Below are 22,017 nucleotides of genomic sequence, written 5' to 3'. Positions count from 1 at the left end.
GCACGGGGCAAATCCCGGGGAAACATGCAAAGGCAGCGAGAAGCTTTAGCCGCGGCAAAGCGCTTCTCCGCCAGCCCTCACAAACAACCCCCGCACCGCAAGACGGATGGATTTGTATATCATATGATGCTACTGGCTCGGCTGTTGGCCCCGACCGATGCCAGAATCTGTGTTTTTTTTTTTCGATAATCTATGAAATCTCATCTGCGTAGTCATCTGCAGGTCGGCATGTAGCCCGCCACAACTACCTGGCCGCTGCCCCAGGCCATTAAGTTACGCTGGTCCTTGGTTGTCTGGAGGGTAGCCGAAAGTATCTGCCGTCCCCTCATCTTCGGCTTGCCACATCCCATACCGATGCGACATATTTATTCTCTCTCTCCTCTCAACCAGTATTATCCCCTCTCACTCACTCTCACACTCTCTCCTCTCTCTACCTCAACCAGTATTATACCCTCCCAATATACTCATCACCATGTCTCGCCAGTTCGACCCCAACTTCACTCCCTATGTGGTCAACGCCATGGGCCCCAAGACCCCCGAGCGGGCTCGCGTGGTCCTGGGCGCGCTGATCCGTCACATCCACGACTTTGCGCGTGAAGTCGAGCTGACTTCGGCCGAGTGGATGTTGGGCGTGGAGTTTATCAACTCGATTGGCAAGATCAGCACTCCGGTGCGCAACGAGTGCCATCGTATCTGTGACGTGATTGGCTTGGAGTCGTAAGTATATACCTTATATACCTTCATGGATGGAAAAGTGTTAATTCAAAGCTATTAGTCTTGTGGATGAAATTGCCAACAAGATCATCACGGAACAAGGACTCTCCCCCACGTCAAACGTCATTCTGGGCCCCTTCTGGTCGCCCAACGCCCCCTTCCGTGAACTGGGCGACAGCATCATCCAAGACACCAACCCGAACGGCAAGGTGACGTACATGCACGGCGTGCTGCGCGACATGGAGACGGGCGCCCCCATCGTCAACGCCGTGCTGGACATCTGGCAGGCGTCGGCCAACGGGCAGTACGACTTCCAGGACGACGCCCAGACGGAGAACAACCTGCGTGGCAAGTTCCGTTCCAACGAAAAGGGCGAGTTCTACTGGTACTGCTACCATCCGACCCCTTACTCTCTCCCCACCGACGGACCGGCCGGCGTGCTGTTGAACCTCATGGATCGCTCTCCCATGCGTCCGGCCCATATCCACCTCATGATCACCCACCCGGACTACGCCACCATCATCAACCAGATCTACCCGAGCGACGACCCGCATCTGGACATCGACTCGGTGTTTGCCGTCAAGGACGATCTGGTCGTCGACTTCAAGCCCAAGACCGATGACCCCAAGGCCTCCCTCGACCTTGAATATAACGTCACCATGGCCCTGAAAAAGTACCATCCCAACCCTAACTCGGCGCCGCCGGTCTCCTCCTTTGAGCGCTTCAACAAGGGCCAGCAGAAGCTGTAATGATTCATGTATTAGCATAGCATAGTTTACCTTATACCATCTCTTCATTCTATCCGAGATATCTTATACACATAGTCTACTGTAGTATACTAGATTTACTGATACTATACTATACTATACTATACTATACTCAACAGTATACTTGTATACTGATACTATACTCATACTGTATACTCATACTGTATACTTATATACAGTATACTCATACTGTATACTTCGTATACTAGATACTCAACAGTATACCTATACAGTATACTTCGTATACTGTATATACTAGAAACCATAAACCCCCCCCGTCTCACCATTGATGGCATCGGCCTCCCCCCCACAAGCGACAATACTGGTGCAGTTCCTGTTCTTGGAGGCAACCATCATATCCATAAGCCAGTTAATCCCCTCTGCGCGAAAAGTGTCCGGCTCCGTATACAGCGTCTGGTTGATGGTAAAGACATAGTTCCTCGGCGCCGGGAGCTGGTATTTCGGCCACTCCGGTACGGGCACCGTCGCGCCAATCTTGTCAACCAGATAGTTCGGATCACCACTATACACGAACCCGATCCACATGGCGCTCATGATCTTGGCCATTTCCAGGAGTTTGGGCCCGTTGGTTCCGCCCAGGGGATTGTCGTCGTACGCGGTGCCCGACTGGTCGTAGAAGGTGAGCGGCACCTCTGCGGCGTGGGTGGCGCCCTGGAGATCGGAATATCCGTTCGGGACGACGTTGAAGTGGTAGCGCCAGACGGTCGAGTTGAAGGAGGCCATGGAGAGGGTGGTGAGGCGCGTGGGGGCGTCCATGATGATGTCCGTGGCCACCGCGCACGACCGTTTATACTGCGTTCCGACGCTGCTGGGCGGACGCCCGTGGTAGGTGGTTGGGATGCCGATCTCGGGGATGTCCGGGTACAGGTATCCGATGGTGTTGAGGCTGGCGTCGTCGATGACCATCATCTCGTCGACGAGGTAGGCGTTGAGATCGCTGCCGTTGTTGACGCCGTGCGGGCCCACGGTGGTGCCCTCGTCGAAGTTGGTGCCGATCAGGTACGGGACGCGCGCGAACCGACCGGACTGGAGGAGCTCGCTGTTCGGGGCGGGGATGAAGTCGCCGTCGACGGCCATCATGAACTCGCGCGGAGCATTGCTGCCGAACGGATCGAGCGTGCTGTTCGCAAAGATGCTGATCAACGTCGTGTTCGACACTTCACGTAGACACTGCAGGTTGTTCGCTGCGCCGCTGCATCCCGCGGCGTCGACGATGCCGTCGTATGTCGGCTGCCACAGCGCGACGTCGGCCGTCGGCGCGTACCAGACGGGCGCGCCGCTCTCGGAGATGGCCCCCTGGAAGAGATTCGCATTGTCGCCTCCGTACGCCAGGATCTGAAGACCGACAGACTGCGCCCCGGTGCTCTGCCCTTGGATCGTCACGCGTGAAGGGTCGCCCCCGAACGCGGCGATGTTCTCCTGGATCCATTCCAGCGCTTTGCGCATGTCGCGCAGCCCCAGGTTGGTCTCCAGCTGGTCTTGGATCTCCTGGCTGTACATGAATCCCCAGGGACCCAGGCGGGAGTTGACAGACACGCCGAGAATCGGGTATCCGATGTCGGCCGAGCGCTGCACGATCCACGTCTGGTTGAAGGCCGGGAAGAAGCCCACGCCGCCGTTATCGAAGCCTCCTTGATCGAGGTAGACCTGGAATAGTGTCAGCATAAGTAGAAGCAGAGGCAGAGGCAGAAGCAGAAGCAGCGTACCATCACAGGAAGATTCTTGGCGGTGACGTTGGATGGGCGGATGATGCCCATGTACAGGCAGTCTTCGGACATCTAATAATTAGCAGATTTCATTGCTTGCTTGATTCCATCCTACATTTGCATTGTAATCTAATCAGAGTCAGTATAAAGAGTGTCATAGTATATAGTAGATATTCAAACCCACTTGAAGCAATACACTCCTTCGGATAGTCCACCACCACCCGATCGCCAGACCAGCTCGAGTTGAGCGACTGAGGATGACGGAATCGCAGGTCTCCTATGGGCGGCTGCGCATACGCAACGCCATAGAAGTTATCTGTGTGTAGGACTGGATCGTTGAAGCCGACGTACGTGCCATTCTTGACTGTCACTCGGGGGGAGGAAGAGGAAGAGGAGGAAGAGATGACCCCGGCTAAAAGGCCGGGGACCAGGCATGCCACGGCCAGCAAATGGGAGAACATTGTATTATTGTATGAGGAGATTCCCTACATTTCTACACACAATATATATATATATATATATATATATACTCTATACTCTATACTCTATTCCTATACTCGTACTCGTACTTCTACTCCGATAATACCCCGGCTTGGCGCGGGGCTGCAGAATATCGGGGATACCCCGCAAGTCTACGCCAATCAGAGCAGCGCATTAGATTAATCCCGTCAAGCGTCGGACCCTGACGAAGGTATAGAAGCTCTGATTCGCCAGCTGGCCGATTCGTCATAGCAATGCCTGGACTGCCTTGGAATCTGTTGGCTGTATTGTATGCAGGGTATCCTCATGCTTATAGGACTACCTAAATGATACTGGTTATGGGTTGTTTAGTCTGTACCTCCTATAATAAGGAGTTTACGTGTTGAAGCAATATGAATCAATATTTTCGTAAAAGTAGATCAATTTGGATTTACATTCATGGAATTTAACAATCAGCGTAAGCATGCATCGAAGAAATTATCACCTGCTGGCGCTAGCTTTTGTAGTTGGCTATCACGTGAACTGGCTCCTGCCTGACGACAACTTAACTCATCCTCAACTCATCTGAATCAACAATCTACGTTTCCTCGCGTCTACTTGGATCAGGTGTCCAGCTTGTGGCGAGAAGAAGACAGCAAGAAGAAACTGATCCAAGTATCGTGCTGTTATTGATAATCACTCTGAATCCAGCGCATCAAACCGGACAGATTCGCCCTCCGTAGCGTTGGGTCATTAGGTTGATCAATGCAAGCTGCAGAGAATATATATCCTCACTGGCAGGCGAACGGCCCACAGCTCCGGCGCCGTCACTCGAGACTCGGCTTGGATCTTTTGAGCCAAGTGAGGCGTTTTATCCCTGAAATCATCGTTCAGCTTGCCGTCAGGAGATGGAGAGAAGACGGAGCCCACAGTTTATCAATATCCTCCACAATCGTCACCATCTCCGCCCTCATCATCTTCCGCGTCATCTCCAGCTCCCGCATCGAAACATCCACCGCATCCACAGCCTCGCTCTTCTGATACTTCTCCGGCGCCGCCACCGCATCCCGAATGAGTGTCGTGTGCGCCTTGTACGCCATATACACATCCAACAGCTCGCGCGCGTACCCATCCGAGGCATCATACTGCGGGATCAGGATCTGGCGCGGCTGCGCCCACTCCAGGAAGCTGGCGTTATTGTCATACTTGGTCAGGATGGCATGTGTGCGTTTGGGCGTTTTGCTCACGCGCGCAGGGAATGCCGCGGCCGCCTGGAACAGCTCCTGCAGCGACCATTCGTCCTGCTCGTTTTTGATATGTCCGCCGCCCATCCAGTTGACGGAGATGGTGGTCTCGGATGCGCTCAGTGCTGAATCCACACCCTCCGCCATGCCAGACGATGAGAAGGTAAAGTCATTGGTTTCGGTTGCGCTGTTGATGGCGCTTTTGAGGGCGGACTCGATACTGCCCTTTTGGCTGCGGTCAAGCGCTCGCACGGAGACGATGCCGTGCAGTTCGCCTCCTTCGACGAAGCCTGTGTTGTTAGTATTATTAAAAGACTCATGCGGTCAGAAAAACACCAACCAGAGATGAATGCGTCGCCGTAACAGTCGTGGAAGATTTCCGAGTCCATGTTTTTGAAATTGCACAGGTTATGATTACTGCAGACTGGATTAGCTGAGATTCAATATCGCAGCTGAACTCCGGATTACAATTTGGCCGAATCAACAATCGTCGTCGTCTCTATCAAGAGCATATTAGCCAGTCTTTCCAAACAGTTCCAAAAAAAAAAAAAAAAAAAAAAAAAAGGCAAGACTCACGATTGATCACCTTGACCGAGACCAGGGCGTTGATATCAGACGAGGAGAACTTGTTCTCATCAACGGAGAGCGAACTCCCCGAAACGCCAATCTTCCCGCTCTTGATTGAACTGCCCGCCGAGATATTCATCAACTGCGTGATATCCGAGAGCTTCTCGACGAACCGCGACGAGTGACTGACGACCTGCGACCCGGGCGCCGTCTGGTCAATGCTTGTCTGCGCGATGCGCTCCTTGCCAAAGGTAACTGCACCGTCTACACGCGCCTCCTGGAGGAACGAGTTGTACCCCTGACCGAGGCGCATGCTGTCATTGTACGGAACGAGAAGGAGGCCGACCATTTTCGCCGATGTGTCTTGGAAAATCTAAGCAGGCAGGTTGTCCTATGTAATAATATAGGCATACTATCCAGTCTAGACTCTCTGGTAAGCTCCCTCGGCAAAAATGACCGGAATACTTGGAGCTGTGCCTGTGATAATCTAGTGTCTCTCCACTGTTCAGCTATACCTGCAGATGACGACTCTGTTTTGTATTCTGCAAATCTGATGGATATTGAACAATACGCGTATCGATGCACGCAGCTGCCAGCATTGACGCAATCTCATTTTCGTCGCTTTGTGTATTTTTACAACTTCAATCACCTCAATACAGCCATCACATACTGCGCTTCCACTTTATAGCCAAGATGTATAAGATAATACATTCCTCAAGACTCTCAGATCCCAACTCAGAGCTCTTATATAGACTCTAGCACCGCACCTGCCACGGCAGCAAACAAGAAGCCCCCTGAAGAAATTCCAAAACGCAGTCTCTCGGATCCAGACATTCCCGGGACGGTGTTTCGATTCCCAGACAGGTCGGATCTCAATCACGGCGAACATGTCGTTTTAAGCTACCGGCGGAAATACTCTTGGTCGAATCTTTGATTTGTGTTGTTGCGTTCGATCAAATTTGAAAAAGTGAAAATACCTTGAATACGACTAGTATCTTTGCACTTGACCATGCAGCGCCTCGGGGTCCAGGCCGCGCCTTTCACCCTATCTTGGCAATATGATTGGTTGTCAGTCAATTTGCTGCGTCTACGATATCATGGCCGTCGCCTGGAATTGCCCGGTTTGAAATTCCCTCTTGCCAATGGTTCCCTTTAAGACTTGCTGAAGGCTTCGCTGAAGGCTTCGCTGAAGAGAGCGATGGAACCGGCAAGCCTCGCAGAAATGGGGTGAACTTGGTGCCATCAAGGTCCTGAAGCTGTCGCATCACGGCTCGCGTGGCTCAACACCGCTGGACCTCCTTGAAAAAGTGAACCCAGAGCGCTGCGTGTGGCATACTGGTACACCGTATACTACATACCGCATGTCCTAAACGATATCACAGATCCGGAGGTGCTCGAGAGACTCCACGATCACTACGCAGCTACTGGCGATGAAGCAGAGAACCACCGATCCGGCGGTAATCTTCGAAGCCGAGGGGTTTGTCAAGAGTAACTGACTATGGATGTGTCCCCGCTGCACCGCACCAGTACTTTATTCTAGCTCCCTAAGGAGCTCTCCCAATACATGGAGCGCCTCGTCAACCTGTGGTTTCGCATTGTCGAGAACCACATGCCGATTGTGGGATTCCCGCCGAAACCTGGTCAATACGTGAGAGTACCTTGTATGTGTTGCTGATGAGCCTCAGTGAGACACTGAAGCAATGGAATCAATAGATGATATAGAATCAGGATCTGTGCGTGATTCTCCCTCCTGCTGCACCGAATATCAGCTAATCTAGCTGTCTACTTTTTCTCCTTCCAGCGCATCGCAACATCTATACCAGACAAGGTAAGATTACACTCTGTTCTATCTAAAACTCTCCTATTCCATATACAACCCTGTACAACTCTCTCTAACTGTGTATCATGACAGGCAATCAAAAATGCCAAGGAAAAGGCATCCAAAGAGTGGAGGGAGGCATGTGGCGTTGAGCCTGATGTTCTGGAACGCTCCAGACAAGCATATCACTCGGCCAGTCTCAATGAGATTCCTATCGAGGAACTTGGAGAAGAGCGTCTTCGCAAGAAATACGCGCAGGCAGTCTTCCGGGAAATGCTACAACAGTTCATGATTAAGCATTTTGTGGATGATAGCGATCATCCGAGCTGGCCCACATTCTAGGATGAGAAAATACGAATAATCGCAGGCAATAACAAAAAAATGCAATCGCGCCTTGGAAAGACGCAACTGCCGTGAAGGATCAAAGTGATGTTCTTTACATGGGAGGTGACGCTAACTTGATAGTCGACAGCCCTGGTGACGACATTCCCAATGGAGAAGATAATTTTATAGACCTCACTACCCTCGTCGAGGAAGAAATGGGGAGCAACACCAGTCAGCTGAACATCGGCTCGGGAAAAAGAATGGAAGAGGAGATTCCTCAAGTCGACAATTCAGCAGGCGTATCCAAGGGCGAGGAAACCACCAGGAAGATCCAAGACAGCGGGAACCCTGTTGAAAAACACAGCGAACCGCCACCCTCGAGCTGTCGGACGGGCTCCAAGGCCAAAGAAAAGGAACAATCGGAGAAGGGTTTGCTGAATTGGAATAATATCCGGGAGTCGATGATCACTCCGATTCGGACGACCAGGAGAATGACCAAGCGGTGAACCTTGATTTCCAAGGCTTTCCGCCCCCACCAGCGAATACTGATAGACCAAACTTCCTCCTGACTAATACTCTCTGTGAATGCTGCGTACTGTGCTAACTTTTCCTTCCGATCCGAACTAGACCGACCAAGGCAATCCCGAGCCTCGGAAACGGACGGAGTTCACGACGGAGTAGTTACCCGAAGCGACAGAAGCATTAACTTTGGACAATCCCTGGTAGAGGAAAGTGTACTCCGTATAGAGGAGGTAGATACCTCAGGCTACTATTGTGGAGTCACTGGAGCGAACCTACACGCTAGCCTGTTAGCGCACGGCTTGGCATGCAGGTTTCCGCCGCGTGGCTGGCAGAGTGGAGCACAGGTTCGTCCACTTTGCCCGATCCGGCGATCGACGCCACCTTCGCACGTGGCGGAATTCGATTTCCATCTCTTTTGCCTCTTTTTCTTTTTTCTTCTTTTCTCTTTTCCTTTGCCGTTTCTATTCTCCACCTGTTCCTGGTGCCTGTGACGGTCAATTGCCACTGGGAGTCATCTATCTAGTGTAGAGTATGATGGTAGACAGTACTACTACCTAGCTACTGAGTACTATACTACATACCTGTCAATCTGCTCCACAGTCTTCTGGTCTAGACCAGTCTGGATAGAACAGTCTGGCTAGTCTCGACCTGCGGGGTACGCATCAAAGGATCTGAGCTGCCGAGTAGCTTCGAGTAGCTGCCTAGAGTCAGAGGATAAAGACAACCCCGCCAGAGGAACCATAGACCATAGACATAGACCCATATTTGAAGGAATTGTGAACTCTATTCCGCCAAAACCCATCCAGGAACACCAGTTGGAAGAGGGGATATCAGGCACACTTCCGCATTTGTAGATATGAAAAAGTTAGACCTGATATTCAAGTGTGGTAGCCTATTAGATGTATTGCAGCAACAGGAACAAAGCGGACATCATAGAGTCTAATAGACAGAGTAATAGTTATTTAAACCCCTCGATCTCTCAATGATTCTGTCCATCAACACTCTCTAGACTTCATTCTCTAGTCTTCATTCTCTAGTCTTCATTCTCTAGTCTTCATTCTCTAGACTTCATTCTCTAGTCTTCAGACTTCATTCCTTCATAGTCTGATTCAGTCTTTCAGTCTATCTTTGATACATTCCCTTCTATACTCTTATACAATGTTCGCTTCCACTCTCCTCTTTGCTCTGGGCGCCTCCGCCTCCTCGTCCATCTACAGCGGCTCCGGCTTCGGCACGTACTACTACGACATCTCCGACGTCGACGCCTGCGGCACCTCCTTCTCCAGCCAGAACCTGGGCGACGTCGAGTGCAGCCAGGTGACCGCTCTGTCGCTGGACACGATCAACAGCAACTACCTGGTGGCCATGAACCACACGCAGCTGGTCGACAACATGGAGACCTACTGCGGCAAGCGGGTCGTCGTCACCATCAACGGCGTCAAGTCCGACCTGCCGCTCTTCATCGGCGACGGCTGCGAGCGCTGCGCCGAGGGCTCTGCCGACAGCGACACCTGGAACGCCGAGGGCGCCCCGGGCCTCGACTTCAGCTACACCGTGCTCAACGAGCTCAGCGGCGGCGAGGCCTGCGACGACGGCCACGTCTCCATCGAGTGGGAGATCCTCGATGAGACCCTGTACGAGTTTGATACGGGGGCGTCGGACTCGAGCACCTCGCAGGGCCCGGTGTCGGCGGCCGTGACTGCCTCGGCCTCTGCTACTGCTTCGACCTTCACTGCTTAATCTTTCTTCTTCTGTAAACTTTCTTCTCTTCTTCTATATCCTTCTTTCTTCTTTCTTTCTTCTTTCTTTCTTCTCACCTTTTCTTCTATACACTCTTTGTATATCTTGTTGTCTTGAATACCACTCGTTATCTGAATTATAACCATACGCTTGATAGATACTAGTAGACATGATTAAAGAGTATCAGTAGATAGTAATCATAGATTCCTGATTGTATACATACTACATAATCAGTACTAACTGAATACTATACTGAATACCAAATAATTACTATGGCAAGTCTAGACTTGATATAGATAAGTATTTTGTATCTTGTATAATATCTACTATATCTAGCTATTATTTAAGCTCAATGTTGTATTTTTCTCACCGCTATCGGCTTATCTGATTATCACTGCATTCCCAACTCCCCAACGACATCTCCAGATGCTCTGATTTCTGAGACCGTCTTCACCCGCAATACTGCATCTGCGACGCTGTGGTTCGCTCAGCAAAGTCTATATACCATGGGCAACAGATCGAGCATCATTTCGCCGCGTCTCTTACCCACCATACGTCAGTAGCAGAGGACACTGGCCTATCGAGGCATTACTCGCTGACTGTCTCTAGATCAAAATCCTTATGCTTACACCGGTGGAAGATGGCTCAACCGAGACGAGCTGGAGCGAACCTCTCGCTATATTCAGTTTGACTTCTCTGCTCTCTGTGACAGGGCTGTTCACGCCTGTCCCGGGGCACACAGGGTTGTCAAGCACGAAAAGCGAGAAGGGGGGTTCAATCGAGTATTTCTCTTGACAATGGACAACAGTGCTTGTGTGGTGGCAAGGCTATCAACCCCCATTGCTGGTCCACCCAGGTTAACGACCAATTCTGAAGTGGCAACAATGACATACCGTGAGCTTGACCATCTATCGTGACTCGGTGATAAATGCTCACTCGGTGCTGTTGATAGTACAGAGCAAAGTCTCGCTTCCGATACCGAAAGTCCTGGACTGGAGTGATGACTCCTCGAATCCGGTTGGCGCAGAGTACATCATCCAGGAGCATGTGAAGGGTGTCCAGCTGCACCAGCTATGGCCTACCATGAACTCGGAGCAGCATATGCTGTGTACAAAGGCGCTGTCGCTGGCAATGAAGAAGATGGCAGCTTTGGACTTCCCGGCCTATGGCAGTCTCTACTTCTCAGATGCGCCGATAGACACCCGCGCCAAGATCCCTCTCGAGCAGGGTTTTTGCATTGGTCCGCATTGCAGTCCAATCTTTTGGAACCGGAACCCGGGAGAAACTGAGCTCTACGGTGGTCCAAGTCCCGACTGCGGTCCCTGTGAGCTTCCCTCGACCCCTTTCTAGAATACCTCTAATGCAGGACGTGCGAATCCAGGGAGAGGCCTTGAAAGTTATTGTCGTGGCTTGATAGAGACTGGGTTTTCTCGTTTACCGAAAGAAGAAGCGATATTCGATGAGCTGCCCCATCAAGGATCCATTCGGGATCACATCTATTTATTGAACACGAGCCAAGAAATGATGCAGAGGTTGGTTGAAGATAAGCGTGTGCAGGACGCCGCTGCTCCCACTCTCCTCCACCCGGATTTCCACATGAGAAACATCTTCATGTCTCCCGAGGATCCAACTATCATCACCGGCCTGATTGATTGGCAGTCTACTAGCGTTGAGCCTGCATTCATCTATGCCAACGAGACGCCAGATTTCGCTGCCCTTCCAGAGGAAAGCAGCGGCGTGAGCAGTCACTGCGAAGAACGAGACCGGAAAGATGCATCTATATGTTATCAAACATACGATGTGTGCATGAAGGGCCTTGTACCCAAATTACGTCCCGCCCGATTACTAGACCCGACTTTCTTTCGTCTCTTCCACTACTGCCACACGACATGGAGGGACAGCGCCCCCGCCGTCCGTCAGGAATTGATCGAGCTTTCGGCTCGCTGGAACGAACTGGGCCTGCAGGGTCTTTGTCCATACTCTCCCTCCGACGAGGAGGTGAAGAGCCACGCGACAGACTACGAGGATTTCGAAACCGTCCAGAAACTCAAGGCCTGGCTCAAGAGCTCCCTGCACACAAACTCCGATGGGTGGGTGCCGAATGATGTTTGGGGTGCTGCGAAAGATGCCCACCGCGCGGCGTACGACGAATGGATGCAGACTGCTAGAGAGTCCGAGGCACAGGGCGATGGTCTTACAGTCGAGAAAGCGAACAAAATGTGGCCGTTCGATGCCAGATAGGGGTAGAACTGATATACGGGTCTACAGTATTTGTAGTAAGTATACCCTCTGTGTATGCTATGATAGAATTTATACTAGAATTTTATATATAATATTCTTAATCTACAAAATAACAGTTGGATAGAATATAAAAAATATATATAAATCTCCCTGTTTCAAGTATTTTGTGTCACAAATTCCCTCCGACCAGGATGTTGTTTGTTGGCACAAGTCACGAGTCAGGCTGAGCTTCTTTTCCTCAGCTTGACTCTTCCCCTCTTTCTTCTCCCCTCTTCTCTTCTCTTCTCTCCTTCACCCCAAAGTCGACATGGCAGACTCCGATGGTACGTACATATCACTATATCTCAAAGATCTTCTGCTGATCATGTTGCTGATCTTGTTGCCCTCTCAATAGACCGTTTTATTTCCTCCGACTCGAGAGCTGAAGCCGCAGACCAAGACAAAAGAGCGAGGGAAATTCGAGACGCAATCAAAAACGGCCAGGCAGCAGTCGTGGAAAAACTGCTGCTTGAGCACCCTGACATCCTCGAAGCCCGACTTTCTTTCGCCTTCCCGGACAATATCAACATCGCTGGAAACCCCACTCCGTTGATCCTGGCGGCATTTCTAGGTCGTTATGTCATTTCGAAGCTGCTCCTGGCTCAAAAGGCGAACGTATTCGCCTACACTGGGGATTTAGATATAAGTAATCCATTATTCGCGGCTGTCACGAGCAACCATTTCGAGGTCGCTGAGTTGATTCTTCGAGTCGGCGGAGAGCGTCTCTTGGAGTCGCGGAACCACTTCGACGAAACTCCCCTCTTCCATACAGCTGGGAGAGGAATGAAAACTGCTGTTGAGTTTCTGCTTGACAAAGGAGCAAACACCGAAGCTCGTGGTTTCTTCAACTTCACCGCACTTCACCTGGCTGCAGGAGGGGGGCATCTAGAAATCGTCAAACTGCTCTTGACAAAGAATTTGGGTTTACTAGAACTACACAACAAGGATAGCAAAACACCCCTCTATCATGCTATTCAACATAAACAAACGCAAATTGTCCAGTTTCTCCTTGAAAGTGGAGCAGACACTAAAATCTGTGATGAAGACAAGAATACCTTATTACATATAGCTGTGGGAGAAGGGGATTTAGAAGGCGTCAAACTGATTTTTGCAAGGAATCCTGGCTTACTTGAGCTGCGCAACAAGGCCAGCGAGACGCCTCTCCTTCGTGCGTTTAAAAATGGAAGAAATCTGGTCGTCCAGTTTCTCCTCGAGAAGGGCGCAAACACCGAGGCTCAGGAGTACAGTGAGTGTTTACTGCACTTCGCTGTCATTCAAGGGGATGTGGAGGCTGTCGACAGCCTCCTGGCAAAGAATAAAGATCTCTTGGAAGTGGAGGCGGGAATTGGTAAAACAGCTCTTCTGCTCGCTACCGAGGATGGAAAAACTGCCATTGTCCAGCATCTACTCAATGCCAGCGCCAACGTTGAAGCTCGGGGTAGAGATGGATACACTGCGTTGCACCTCGCAGCGAGAAATGGTCATCTCGAGATTATCAAGATGCTCTTATCAGTCCGGCGCGACCTTGTAGGGCTACGAAATGATTCGGACGAAACCGCCCTGCATCTAGCAGCCTCAGAAGACAAGTCAAAGACCTGCGAGTGTTTGGTCGAAGGGGGCGCAGATCTCGAGGTCAGAGATGATCAGGGATTCACACCGTTGTTGAACGCCTCCTTCTATAACTCCCACTCGACCCTGCGATTCCTTCTTGCAGCCGGCGCAAGTCCCACAGCCACAACAAATGATGGGAGGAACCCGTTACATCAAGCCTGTTACCACAAAGACCCCGAGACACTCAGGATTCTTCTTGAATTTTTAGCTGATGGCCCGGATCGTTCAAATGAGGATTGTTTGAAGACAGTCGTTGCTATGGAAGATTTCTACGGAGACACACCATTAACTGATGCTATTAGTGCTGGCAATCCTGCGATCATTTTCCAATTGCTGCGGTCAAGGGTGTATTTTCCTCAAAGCCCAGTGCAAGATCAGGTTTATGTTTCGCCGCCGCGAGAAAGAAAACGGGTGTCCGGGTGGCTTTTACAATGGGCCCAGGAGCCCAATCGGGAGGGAGACCCCGACGATTTCCAGAAAGAGGTCAAGGCAACTGTCTACTGGGCTCTCCTCAACAATGACGATAAGATATTGGAGCAAGTCATGAAGCCAGGCGATTACCAAGGGCTGGACACTGCAGGGGACCGAAATGGAGCCACATGGCTACATGTAGCTGCGCTTGCCAATAATACCAGCATTTTGGAACGATTCATGTCCGACTGGTTAAAGCCGAGTCTAATCTTGGCAGAGGCGGTTAAGAGGATCACTCCCCTCCATGCTGCCGCCAATATGGGACATTTTGGGATGGTTCGAAGGCTGCTTGCTCGCCTTAAGGAAAAGCAACCAGACGAAGAAACCGACAAAGCAGGCCTGGAAAGATGGCTGCAGGCTACCATCGGAGAAACAGACGATGACGAAACTTTGATCTCAATAGTTGGGTCTAGAGAGAAGCAACTGGATCTTCTGCCATCGTACTGGCACACCAAGTACCAAACAAGACAGGACGAGAATGCTCTCTCCAAATCTGCAGAAACTTCGGAACATACCTCGGCTAGGGATGAACAAATCAATCCAAATTTTGAGGATTTTCTCTGGACAGATTTGTTTGAAGTGATAAACAGTCTTGAAAACTTTTTTGTATTCCCATACACCGAGAATGCAGAACTTGTCATCAAAGCTGCAGCTCGGCGATATGCCGAAGGAGAGCAGGATCCCTTTCACACGCTCATGACTCGACCGGAATTTGGAACTGTTTCTTTTCATCAGCTTAATGATAAAAAGACACCCCTGCAGTGGGCAGTGTACCATAGATTCTCCCTAGCAGTTTGGGGGCTGCTCTCTAGTGGTCTCTATTCTGGTGAAAACAACATCAAGGAATGCGAGAGCACAATGGAAAATTGGGTTCAGCCCATGAACAGGGTGGAATTGATGATTCAAGGTCTCTTTCAGAACCCTCCGCCGGTACGACCACCTCCAAAAGACGACGGAGCGTCGCCACAGTTCCGGTATCCACGCCCAACAAACTGCCCGACGATTGGAACAGTACTGGACTTGTTTATTGCAGATAATCGATTCACCTTCAAGCTCAAGCGACGCAACATGCTCGAAATCATATACAACCGAGGGCCCGAGGATATCATGAAGAATAATGAGAGCAAGGACTATCAAGCCTTCATGGATAGACTCTTCAAACGAGAGCGCCACGTAGAGGAATCAAGTGATACTGAGCAGGAACGGAATGAGAAAAAAAAGGGTGAGAAGGGAACTTCGGGGCGAGCTGGAACTCGAACGCCATCTCGCAAGATACGATGGATTCATATTCCAGTGAATGATGTGAGCCATCCAAGAAAGATAGAAAAAAGAGTTCTGAGACTGATCTCCCTTTCTTCTCTTATAGCTTCTTCTCGCCGAGGTTGTCCCTATTCCTTGCTTTCAAAAAGTTTCACTCAGCACTGACATGTCCTAGGAGCTAATGGTTCAAATTTCATATGAAAAGCGGAAAAACCAGACTTCCCATGTCCAATTAGCCGATTTTGTGAAGAAGAGCCGGTCAGAGCTTCCTGCTGGTGGACAAAAGAGCTATATGAAACCGCATTTTCAGGTTGGTAGTATCTTCAGACATTATGGTAAATCTAACCACTATAGACTCGACCTAGAATGACGAAACACAGTGCAACAATGAATGAAGACGGTCAAACCAAGAACATCCAACAGGCCAGGGCCAGCAAGCAGCAAATAGAAACCCTCGCCGTCTACGTTCGTCTCGCCCCTTCCCCCTTCCATTTGTTTCTCGGTGACTGAAGCTTTCTTGCAGATGCCATACCTGTTTTGGGGGGAAGCTCCAATGAAAACGACAGGTGAATCGAAGCCCTCACAATTAGGACACGACTACGAGGTCAGGTCTGGTGGTCAAAAAGTCAGCAAGGTCGTACATGAGTCTCTGACCTTGGATCAATACTACTATGCATCTCTTGAAAATACTCAGGAACGAGACCAGAGCCAGGTGGTAGGCCGATATTTCGACGCACAGCGCAAAAAGCTGGAAGAAGCGACAAAGAAAAGTTCGTCCTCGACACCCGTCAGCCCTGACATCATGTCAAAGAAACAGATTCTGATGGTGAACCAATTGTGGATATGGGTTCTTTACGATGGTATGTCCTTGCTATCCTTGAAGCTAGGATAACGATCCAACATCTCCAGATACCATCATCACGAGCACAACGCACCAACCAGATGATGCCCAAATCACTTTCCTACAACGCATTCTCAACAAGCTTCGGGATCAGAATGGCAACTCAGAATTTCTAGTCAGCGACATTGTGGGACTCATCATGGACACGGCTGCAAATTTATTTGATGCTCAAGAAATCGAGATTACGAACGCGGAGAAGGGCAAGAGGTCTCCGATGGAGATATTTCGGGAATCAATTCAGCAGGTGGTGCGTACTTTTGAATATGAATTCTCCTTTAGACAGAGCGGAAGCTGAGCGACCAAATGCAGCGCGACCAAGAAACAATCCTCTTCGACACTTTCTTCAAGTCGCTTAAACGCTCTGATGACGAAAAGAAGGGTAAAAAGCCTACCAGGGGTGAGCAGGTGTGGGACCTTTTGTACAAATGGAGTCGAGACAACCCTTACGAGGACATCGAAGTCGAGACAGGGCTGCTGGCAGAGATCAAAGATATCCTGGACGAGCTCAACATGCTCCGAAATCTGGCTCAAGACCAGATCCACGTCGGCGCTCTCTGGGAAAAAGCCACCGGAAAGCCCGAATGGAATCGACCGGTGACTCCCTCAGAACGAGAAGAGCAGATCAAGGACATGATTGAAGATGTTCGAAGCGTCCAGGATTCCATCAATTCCCTCCTCGACCTGAAGCAGAAAGAAGCCACCATCGTCGAGGCCAAGGCGACGCGCAGACAAAGCGACAGCGTCATGGTGTTCACGGTGGTCACCATTGTTTTTGTAGGCGATACTCTCCCTGAGGCTCCAAATTACTTTTCGTCAAAATGTTTCCATGCTTATACAGAGTTAGTTGCCTGCTTCATTCCTGGTGAGTCTTTTCGCCTTGAATGTGGCAGACTACCCCCACGAAGATGGAGCTGTTACTTATCAAGGACGGTGGATATTCCCGATCATCTGTGAGTTTTTCTTCTTTCTTTTTTTTGGATTTGGATCCACTGAATACCCTCGGATGCTTTCATCTTCTTACCTGTCTGCTCCTAGTTGTTGCTTCTCTTGGTTTCTCTCTGGTCTTCGTGCCCTTTGCTTTCAACGCGAGCCTGTTGAAAGTACTGGTCAAACAGAAAGCAGAAAAGCACTGGAATGAAATGAAAAAGAGAGAAAATAATCAAACAAGAAACCAGCAGGATCCAGCGGATGGTGAGACGAGGAGTCTGGCTGGGCAGGATCAACAGGACAAGGATCCAGAACCACCTATGAAAATGGATCCGAACAACGCAGATAATGTGTAGGGAGCCTGCTTTCTCTCTATTTCTGTTATATTTATATATATGAATTGTTTATTTTGGTTTGATCATCAAGATTACCGACAGAGGTCTTTATTTTTTGTCAAACAATTCTTGGAATACAACTCTACCTGTCGAGGCAATCATCCGTCTCAGAACCATGATGAAGCACAGTCTATCTTGATTATCGAGAGCTATACGAAGACGAATCCTATATCCTTCAAAGGATAGAACTGAAGATGGGTTATGTCTCTTGTCAAGTATCACTTCTGCTGAGAAGACTACGGAGTATAGTACTTCGAGACGACAGTGAGCATTAAGTAATGATGACTACACTGGAGTAACTGACCAACTACAGATCATAAAAGGAATTTATTATAAATAGTTTGATGAATCCTAACATCTCATAATATACGACAAACATTTGCCTGGCAAGGATCCTGATTACGAGGCCCATGATGTCATCGGCTGCTACAAAAGCTTCCCCTCTTCACCTTCACTTCCTCTTCACTTCTTTCTTTCATCCATTGTACATTCATCAACTACATTCATCAGTTACAGAGTTATCCGTTGTTCGAATTTGTCATATATTATCAAAATGGCTCTTGCAAAGCATGTAAGTACCCTTCCACTAAGCAGTACCAAGCTTAGTATACTAATACTCATACTCTAGATCGACGCCGACGAGCTTGTCGCCAAATTGCACGACGCCCCTCACACCCAGCGCGGCAAGCATGTCCACGCTGCTAGAGCTGCAAGAGTAGCAGCAGCAGGAAGCGGAGGCGGAGGAAGCCAAGGCGACAACGATATCCATCCGTACGCGAGCCGGTACGCGTCGCAGCAGGCGTTGACGAAGCACCGGATCCCGAAGGACGGCGCCCCCGCAGACGCGGTACACCAGATGCTCAAGGATGAGCTAGACCTCGATGGCCGGCCAAACCTGAACCTGGCGAGCTTTGTGGGGACGTACATGGAGCGCGAGGCGGAGCAGCTAATCATCGAGAACCTGAGCAAGAACATGTCCGACTGCGACGAGTACCCGGCCATGATGGACATGCATGCGCGGTGCGTGAGCATCATCGCGCACCTGTGGGGGGCGCAGAAGGGGGAGACGCCGATCGGGACGGCGACCACGGGCTCCTCCGAGGCGATCCATCTCGGCGGGCTGGCGATGAAACGCAGATGGCAGGAGAAGCGGATGGCGGAGGGTAAAGACACCACCAAGCCGAACATTCTGATGGGCGCCAACGCGCAGGTCGCGCTCGAGAAATTCGCCCGATACTTTGAGGTCGAGGCCCGCATTCTGCCTGTCAGCGAGGGCAGTCGGTACCGACTTGATCCGGCGCTGGTGCGCGAGCAGCTGGACGAGAACACCATCGGCGTGTTTGTCATCCTCGGCAGCACGTACACGGGCCACTACGAGCCCGTCGAGGAGATCTCACGCATCCTGGACGACTTCGAGGCCGAGACGGGCGTCGACGTGCCCATCCACGTCGACGGAGCCAGCGGCGGCTTCATCGCCCCCTTCACTTACGCGGGTGCCGGCTTCAAGTGGAACTTTGAGTTGCCGCGGGTCAAATCGATCAATGTCTCCGGTCACAAGTTTGGCCTCGTCTACGCAGGTGTGGGTTGGATCATCTGGCGTGACGAGAGCCAGCTGCCCAAGCATCTCGTCTTCGAACTGCACTACCTGGGTGGCACGGAGGAGTCGTACACGCTGAATTTCTCCCGCCCGGGCGCTCAGGTGATCGGACAGTACTTTATGCTCGAGCATCTGGGGTTCAACGGGTACCGAGCCGTGATGGAGAACGCACTCGCCAACGCGCGACTGCTGTCTCGCGCGCTGGAAGCCACGGGCTGGTACCGCTGTGTGAGCGACATCCACCGGAAGAAGGGCGACTTTGCATACGACGCCACGAAGGTGGACACGCCTTTCCTTGCCAGCGAACGCTCCGATGCGTATAACGCCGGGTTACCCGTCGTGGCATTCACGCTGACGGACGACTTCCACGCCAAACACCCGAATATCAAACAGGCGGCCATCTCCAACCTCCTCCGCGCAAAGCAGTACATCATCCCGAATTACCCGCTGCCGCCGAACGAGGAGAAGACGGAGATCTTGCGCGTGGTGGTCCGCGAGTCGCACAACCTCGACCTGATCGACCGTCTCATCGCGGATATCTGCAGCGTCACGCAGGCGCTGATTGATAACGAGGTCCCGGATCTCAGCGCGTGGCAGCCGTTCAGCCATAGCGTGGAGAAGGAGCATCAGAGTCTGGGGCAGAAGGATCCTAGGAAGGCTAAACGGCCGATGAGTGAGGGGATTCATCGTGGTGTTTGCTAGACACTATACCTGGCGGTAGAATAACATAGCTATAAATATACAGCTATTCAGCTAGCAGTCTACATACACTGATCACTGAGTAGATCGTTTTATAACCTCTATTTATGTTCTAAATCTTACGACAAAAATAGGGCTGACGAGGTGGAGCCAAAACGGCCTGTGAAGCTACGGATATTTCGATCCCGAACAGGAAAACAGTATTATAAGCAGCTCCTCGCCTCGAGTTCTCCTTTCCTCCACATCACAACCACTGCCCTACCACATCGCTTGATATCTATTTTTCTATACGATTGGGCTGGGATATACCCACTATGGCCTTTATTCTCGTCTCCGAGACCTCCCCACGCAGCCTGCGCAGCCACGTCATGCAGGGCAAAAACCGCGCACGACCGCGTCCAGATCGACGAAGGCGCCTCGAGATCTCCATCGAAGCCTTGAAAACGGCGTATAATACGATTCCCCCGCGTCTGGGCTCGGAGCTGTCGTGTACTGAGCTTGCGGCGGTGGATCCGCGCCTGTTCGGGCGATTGATGGAGTGTAAGCAGCTCGCCTTATTATAATACGATGTAATATATCAATTAACGAATATTCTACGTAGTTACCAGTCTTTCCGTCAGGGTTCTCTTCCCTCTGGCGGTTTTGACCGACTTCCCTGTCCATGAAGCAACATGGCTCGATTACCTACGCCAGGACACGGCCCTCCTCCATCTCATGCTCTTTGCAGCGGACGTCTTCATCGAAACGGCGGTGGAAAAGACTTGCGTGATGAGTAACCGGGCGAGACGGCATTTCATCAGCGGGGTGAGCCTTGTGCGACAGCAGTTGAAGAACCAGGAAGTCTCGGATCTGATGGTGCGCAAGGTTCTAATCCTGGCCTTGTGTGCGCATCTCATGGGGGACGTGGCTACCGCGCAGCATCACCTACGTGGATTACACTGCATCATAGACCTGAGGGGGGGGATTTCTTCTTTTCAACGGCAGAAACTGTTTTTCGAGACCGTCAGGTAGTTCTTCTTCTCCAAAGGAAACAGTGTGATATGCTAATTGTAGATCGGATATTGCGCTTGCGGTACAATATAACTGCGAACCGATGTTCTCAGAAGCTCTGGAACTGTATCCCTCTGACGAGACAAATATTACAGAGCCCATCTACGGACTGGATCAGCAGCTACACATCGTCTGGAGCAGCATGCACCACTTTTGCGCGATCGCCAATCTCGCCGGCGAGAACAAGACGCGCATCTCGCCCGTTCTCCTTCAAGAGACGATGACGAGCGTCATGTACCGTCTGTTGAAAATGAGGTTTGCCGCAGACTCGCGCGACGAAGCCGTCCGTCTCGCCCTGTTGAGTTTCACCAGCCATGTCTTCCTCCAGGGGCAGGATAGTCTATTCCCCCCCCTGATCGCACCGAAGAGGTTCCCCTGTCTGAAGGACATCCAGCCCGATCTCCGACTGTGGTTGCTTTTCATTGAAGGGTTTGCAGGGAGCGAGAGGAGGACATGTCTACAAGCCACGCTGGGGGAGTGTGGGCTCTCTACGTGGCGGGAGACGCGCGAGGTTCTTAAACGGTTTCTATGGATCGATATCTTGTATGAACGGAGGGGGAAATTGATTTTCAGCACTAAGTAGTAGGTATAGTATAATGTTTAAGTCTTAGGGCAGCAGCCATCACAGAGCTATACACGTCAATGCTGAGCTATCTCTATCAGTGATAAACGTACCCCTGAACAATTATCTGGGCAGCCGCATCCAGGAGGGTCTTCGCAACAGTCCTGGGCGATGGCGAGGGTCAGGAAGAGGGTGAGCAGGATGATAAACCGCATAATATAGAGAATAGTAGATAGTATGTAGGAGAGGATAGTATACTAGATAGGAGGAGAGGAGGAGAAAGGGAAGAGGAATAAAATAGAAGAGATAGATGAATCCCTATATAAAGAATTCCAATTTCGACCAGTTGATACTAAAATAAATCCCTCATTTTCGACCAGT

General features: G+C 50.7%; 10 protein-coding genes across 10 annotated transcripts; 8 read left to right on the top strand and 2 right to left on the bottom strand.

The window, feature by feature from the left end:
* The first annotated feature begins 192 nt into the window (after nucleotides 1–192).
* On the top strand, nucleotides 193–1,522 carry ASPZODRAFT_128767 (hypothetical protein). Its single transcript, XM_022722107.1, has 2 exons — nucleotides 193–717; nucleotides 776–1,522. The coding sequence occupies exons 1-2, from the start codon at nucleotides 473–475 to the stop codon at nucleotides 1,461–1,463; spliced, it is 933 nt and encodes a 310-aa protein (XP_022584658.1). The 5' UTR covers nucleotides 193–472; the 3' UTR covers nucleotides 1,464–1,522.
* A 205-nt stretch (nucleotides 1,523–1,727) lies between these two features.
* ASPZODRAFT_110266 (hypothetical protein) lies at nucleotides 1,728–3,692 on the bottom strand. Its single transcript, XM_022720991.1, has 4 exons — nucleotides 3,393–3,692; nucleotides 3,324–3,337; nucleotides 3,209–3,280; nucleotides 1,728–3,149 (listed from the first exon to the last, which is right to left on the bottom strand). The coding sequence occupies exons 1-4, from the start codon at nucleotides 3,667–3,669 to the stop codon at nucleotides 1,737–1,739; spliced, it is 1,776 nt and encodes a 591-aa protein (XP_022584657.1). The 5' UTR covers nucleotides 3,670–3,692; the 3' UTR covers nucleotides 1,728–1,736.
* A 737-nt stretch (nucleotides 3,693–4,429) lies between these two features.
* On the bottom strand, nucleotides 4,430–5,827 carry ASPZODRAFT_58542 (hypothetical protein; the record flags this gene model as incomplete). Its single annotated transcript, XM_022728774.1, has 4 exons — nucleotides 4,430–4,544; nucleotides 4,598–5,201; nucleotides 5,252–5,328; nucleotides 5,484–5,827. 4 exons carry the CDS (start codon nucleotides 5,825–5,827, stop codon nucleotides 4,430–4,432), a joined length of 1,140 nt encoding a protein of 379 aa, XP_022584656.1.
* A 748-nt stretch (nucleotides 5,828–6,575) lies between these two features.
* On the top strand, nucleotides 6,576–7,639 carry ASPZODRAFT_139466 (hypothetical protein; the record flags this gene model as incomplete). The annotated part of the gene is made up of 6 exons (XM_022724556.1): nucleotides 6,576–6,599; nucleotides 6,726–6,816; nucleotides 6,861–6,955; nucleotides 7,019–7,139; nucleotides 7,248–7,306; nucleotides 7,391–7,639. 6 exons carry the CDS (start codon nucleotides 6,576–6,578, stop codon nucleotides 7,637–7,639), a joined length of 639 nt encoding a protein of 212 aa, XP_022584655.1.
* A 648-nt stretch (nucleotides 7,640–8,287) lies between these two features.
* Nucleotides 8,288–8,723, top strand: ASPZODRAFT_1115264 (hypothetical protein). Its single transcript, XM_022721021.1, has one exon. It carries the CDS (start codon nucleotides 8,448–8,450, stop codon nucleotides 8,664–8,666), a length of 219 nt encoding a protein of 72 aa, XP_022584654.1. The 5' UTR covers nucleotides 8,288–8,447; the 3' UTR covers nucleotides 8,667–8,723.
* A 437-nt stretch (nucleotides 8,724–9,160) lies between these two features.
* Nucleotides 9,161–10,018, top strand: ASPZODRAFT_128763 (hypothetical protein). Its single transcript, XM_022722106.1, has one exon. It carries the CDS (start codon nucleotides 9,302–9,304, stop codon nucleotides 9,881–9,883), a length of 582 nt encoding a protein of 193 aa, XP_022584653.1. The 5' UTR covers nucleotides 9,161–9,301; the 3' UTR covers nucleotides 9,884–10,018.
* Nucleotides 10,019–10,286: 268 nt separating this feature from the next.
* On the top strand, nucleotides 10,287–12,223 carry ASPZODRAFT_128762 (hypothetical protein). Its single transcript, XM_022722105.1, has 4 exons — nucleotides 10,287–10,438; nucleotides 10,493–10,777; nucleotides 10,836–11,207; nucleotides 11,265–12,223. Exons 1-4 carry the CDS (start codon nucleotides 10,390–10,392, stop codon nucleotides 12,122–12,124), a joined length of 1,566 nt encoding a protein of 521 aa, XP_022584652.1. The 5' UTR covers nucleotides 10,287–10,389; the 3' UTR covers nucleotides 12,125–12,223.
* Nucleotides 12,224–15,854: 3,631 nt separating this feature from the next.
* ASPZODRAFT_1115189 (hypothetical protein) lies at nucleotides 15,855–17,733 on the top strand. Its single transcript, XM_022721020.1, has 5 exons — nucleotides 15,855–16,365; nucleotides 16,415–16,653; nucleotides 16,716–17,180; nucleotides 17,251–17,356; nucleotides 17,442–17,733. The coding sequence occupies exons 1-5, from the start codon at nucleotides 16,029–16,031 to the stop codon at nucleotides 17,687–17,689; spliced, it is 1,395 nt and encodes a 464-aa protein (XP_022584651.1). The 5' UTR covers nucleotides 15,855–16,028; the 3' UTR covers nucleotides 17,690–17,733.
* Nucleotides 17,734–18,057: 324 nt separating this feature from the next.
* On the top strand, nucleotides 18,058–20,121 carry ASPZODRAFT_128759 (hypothetical protein). The gene is made up of 2 exons (XM_022722104.1): nucleotides 18,058–18,299; nucleotides 18,357–20,121. Exons 1-2 carry the CDS (start codon nucleotides 18,282–18,284, stop codon nucleotides 20,025–20,027), a joined length of 1,689 nt encoding a protein of 562 aa, XP_022584650.1. The 5' UTR covers nucleotides 18,058–18,281; the 3' UTR covers nucleotides 20,028–20,121.
* Nucleotides 20,122–20,338: 217 nt separating this feature from the next.
* Nucleotides 20,339–21,657, top strand: ASPZODRAFT_139460 (hypothetical protein; the record flags this gene model as incomplete). Its single annotated transcript, XM_022724555.1, has 3 exons — nucleotides 20,339–20,564; nucleotides 20,626–21,031; nucleotides 21,078–21,657. The coding sequence occupies 3 exons, from the start codon at nucleotides 20,339–20,341 to the stop codon at nucleotides 21,655–21,657; spliced, it is 1,212 nt and encodes a 403-aa protein (XP_022584649.1).
* Nucleotides 21,658–22,017: the final 360 nt, after the last annotated feature.

Source organism: Penicilliopsis zonata, assembly GCF_001890105.1.
Source record: "Penicilliopsis zonata CBS 506.65 unplaced genomic scaffold ASPZOscaffold_2, whole genome shotgun sequence".
Classification (NCBI taxonomy): Eukaryota; Fungi; Ascomycota; class Eurotiomycetes; order Eurotiales; family Aspergillaceae; genus Penicilliopsis; species Penicilliopsis zonata.
This window is presented reverse-complemented; position numbering and strand designations above follow the sequence as displayed.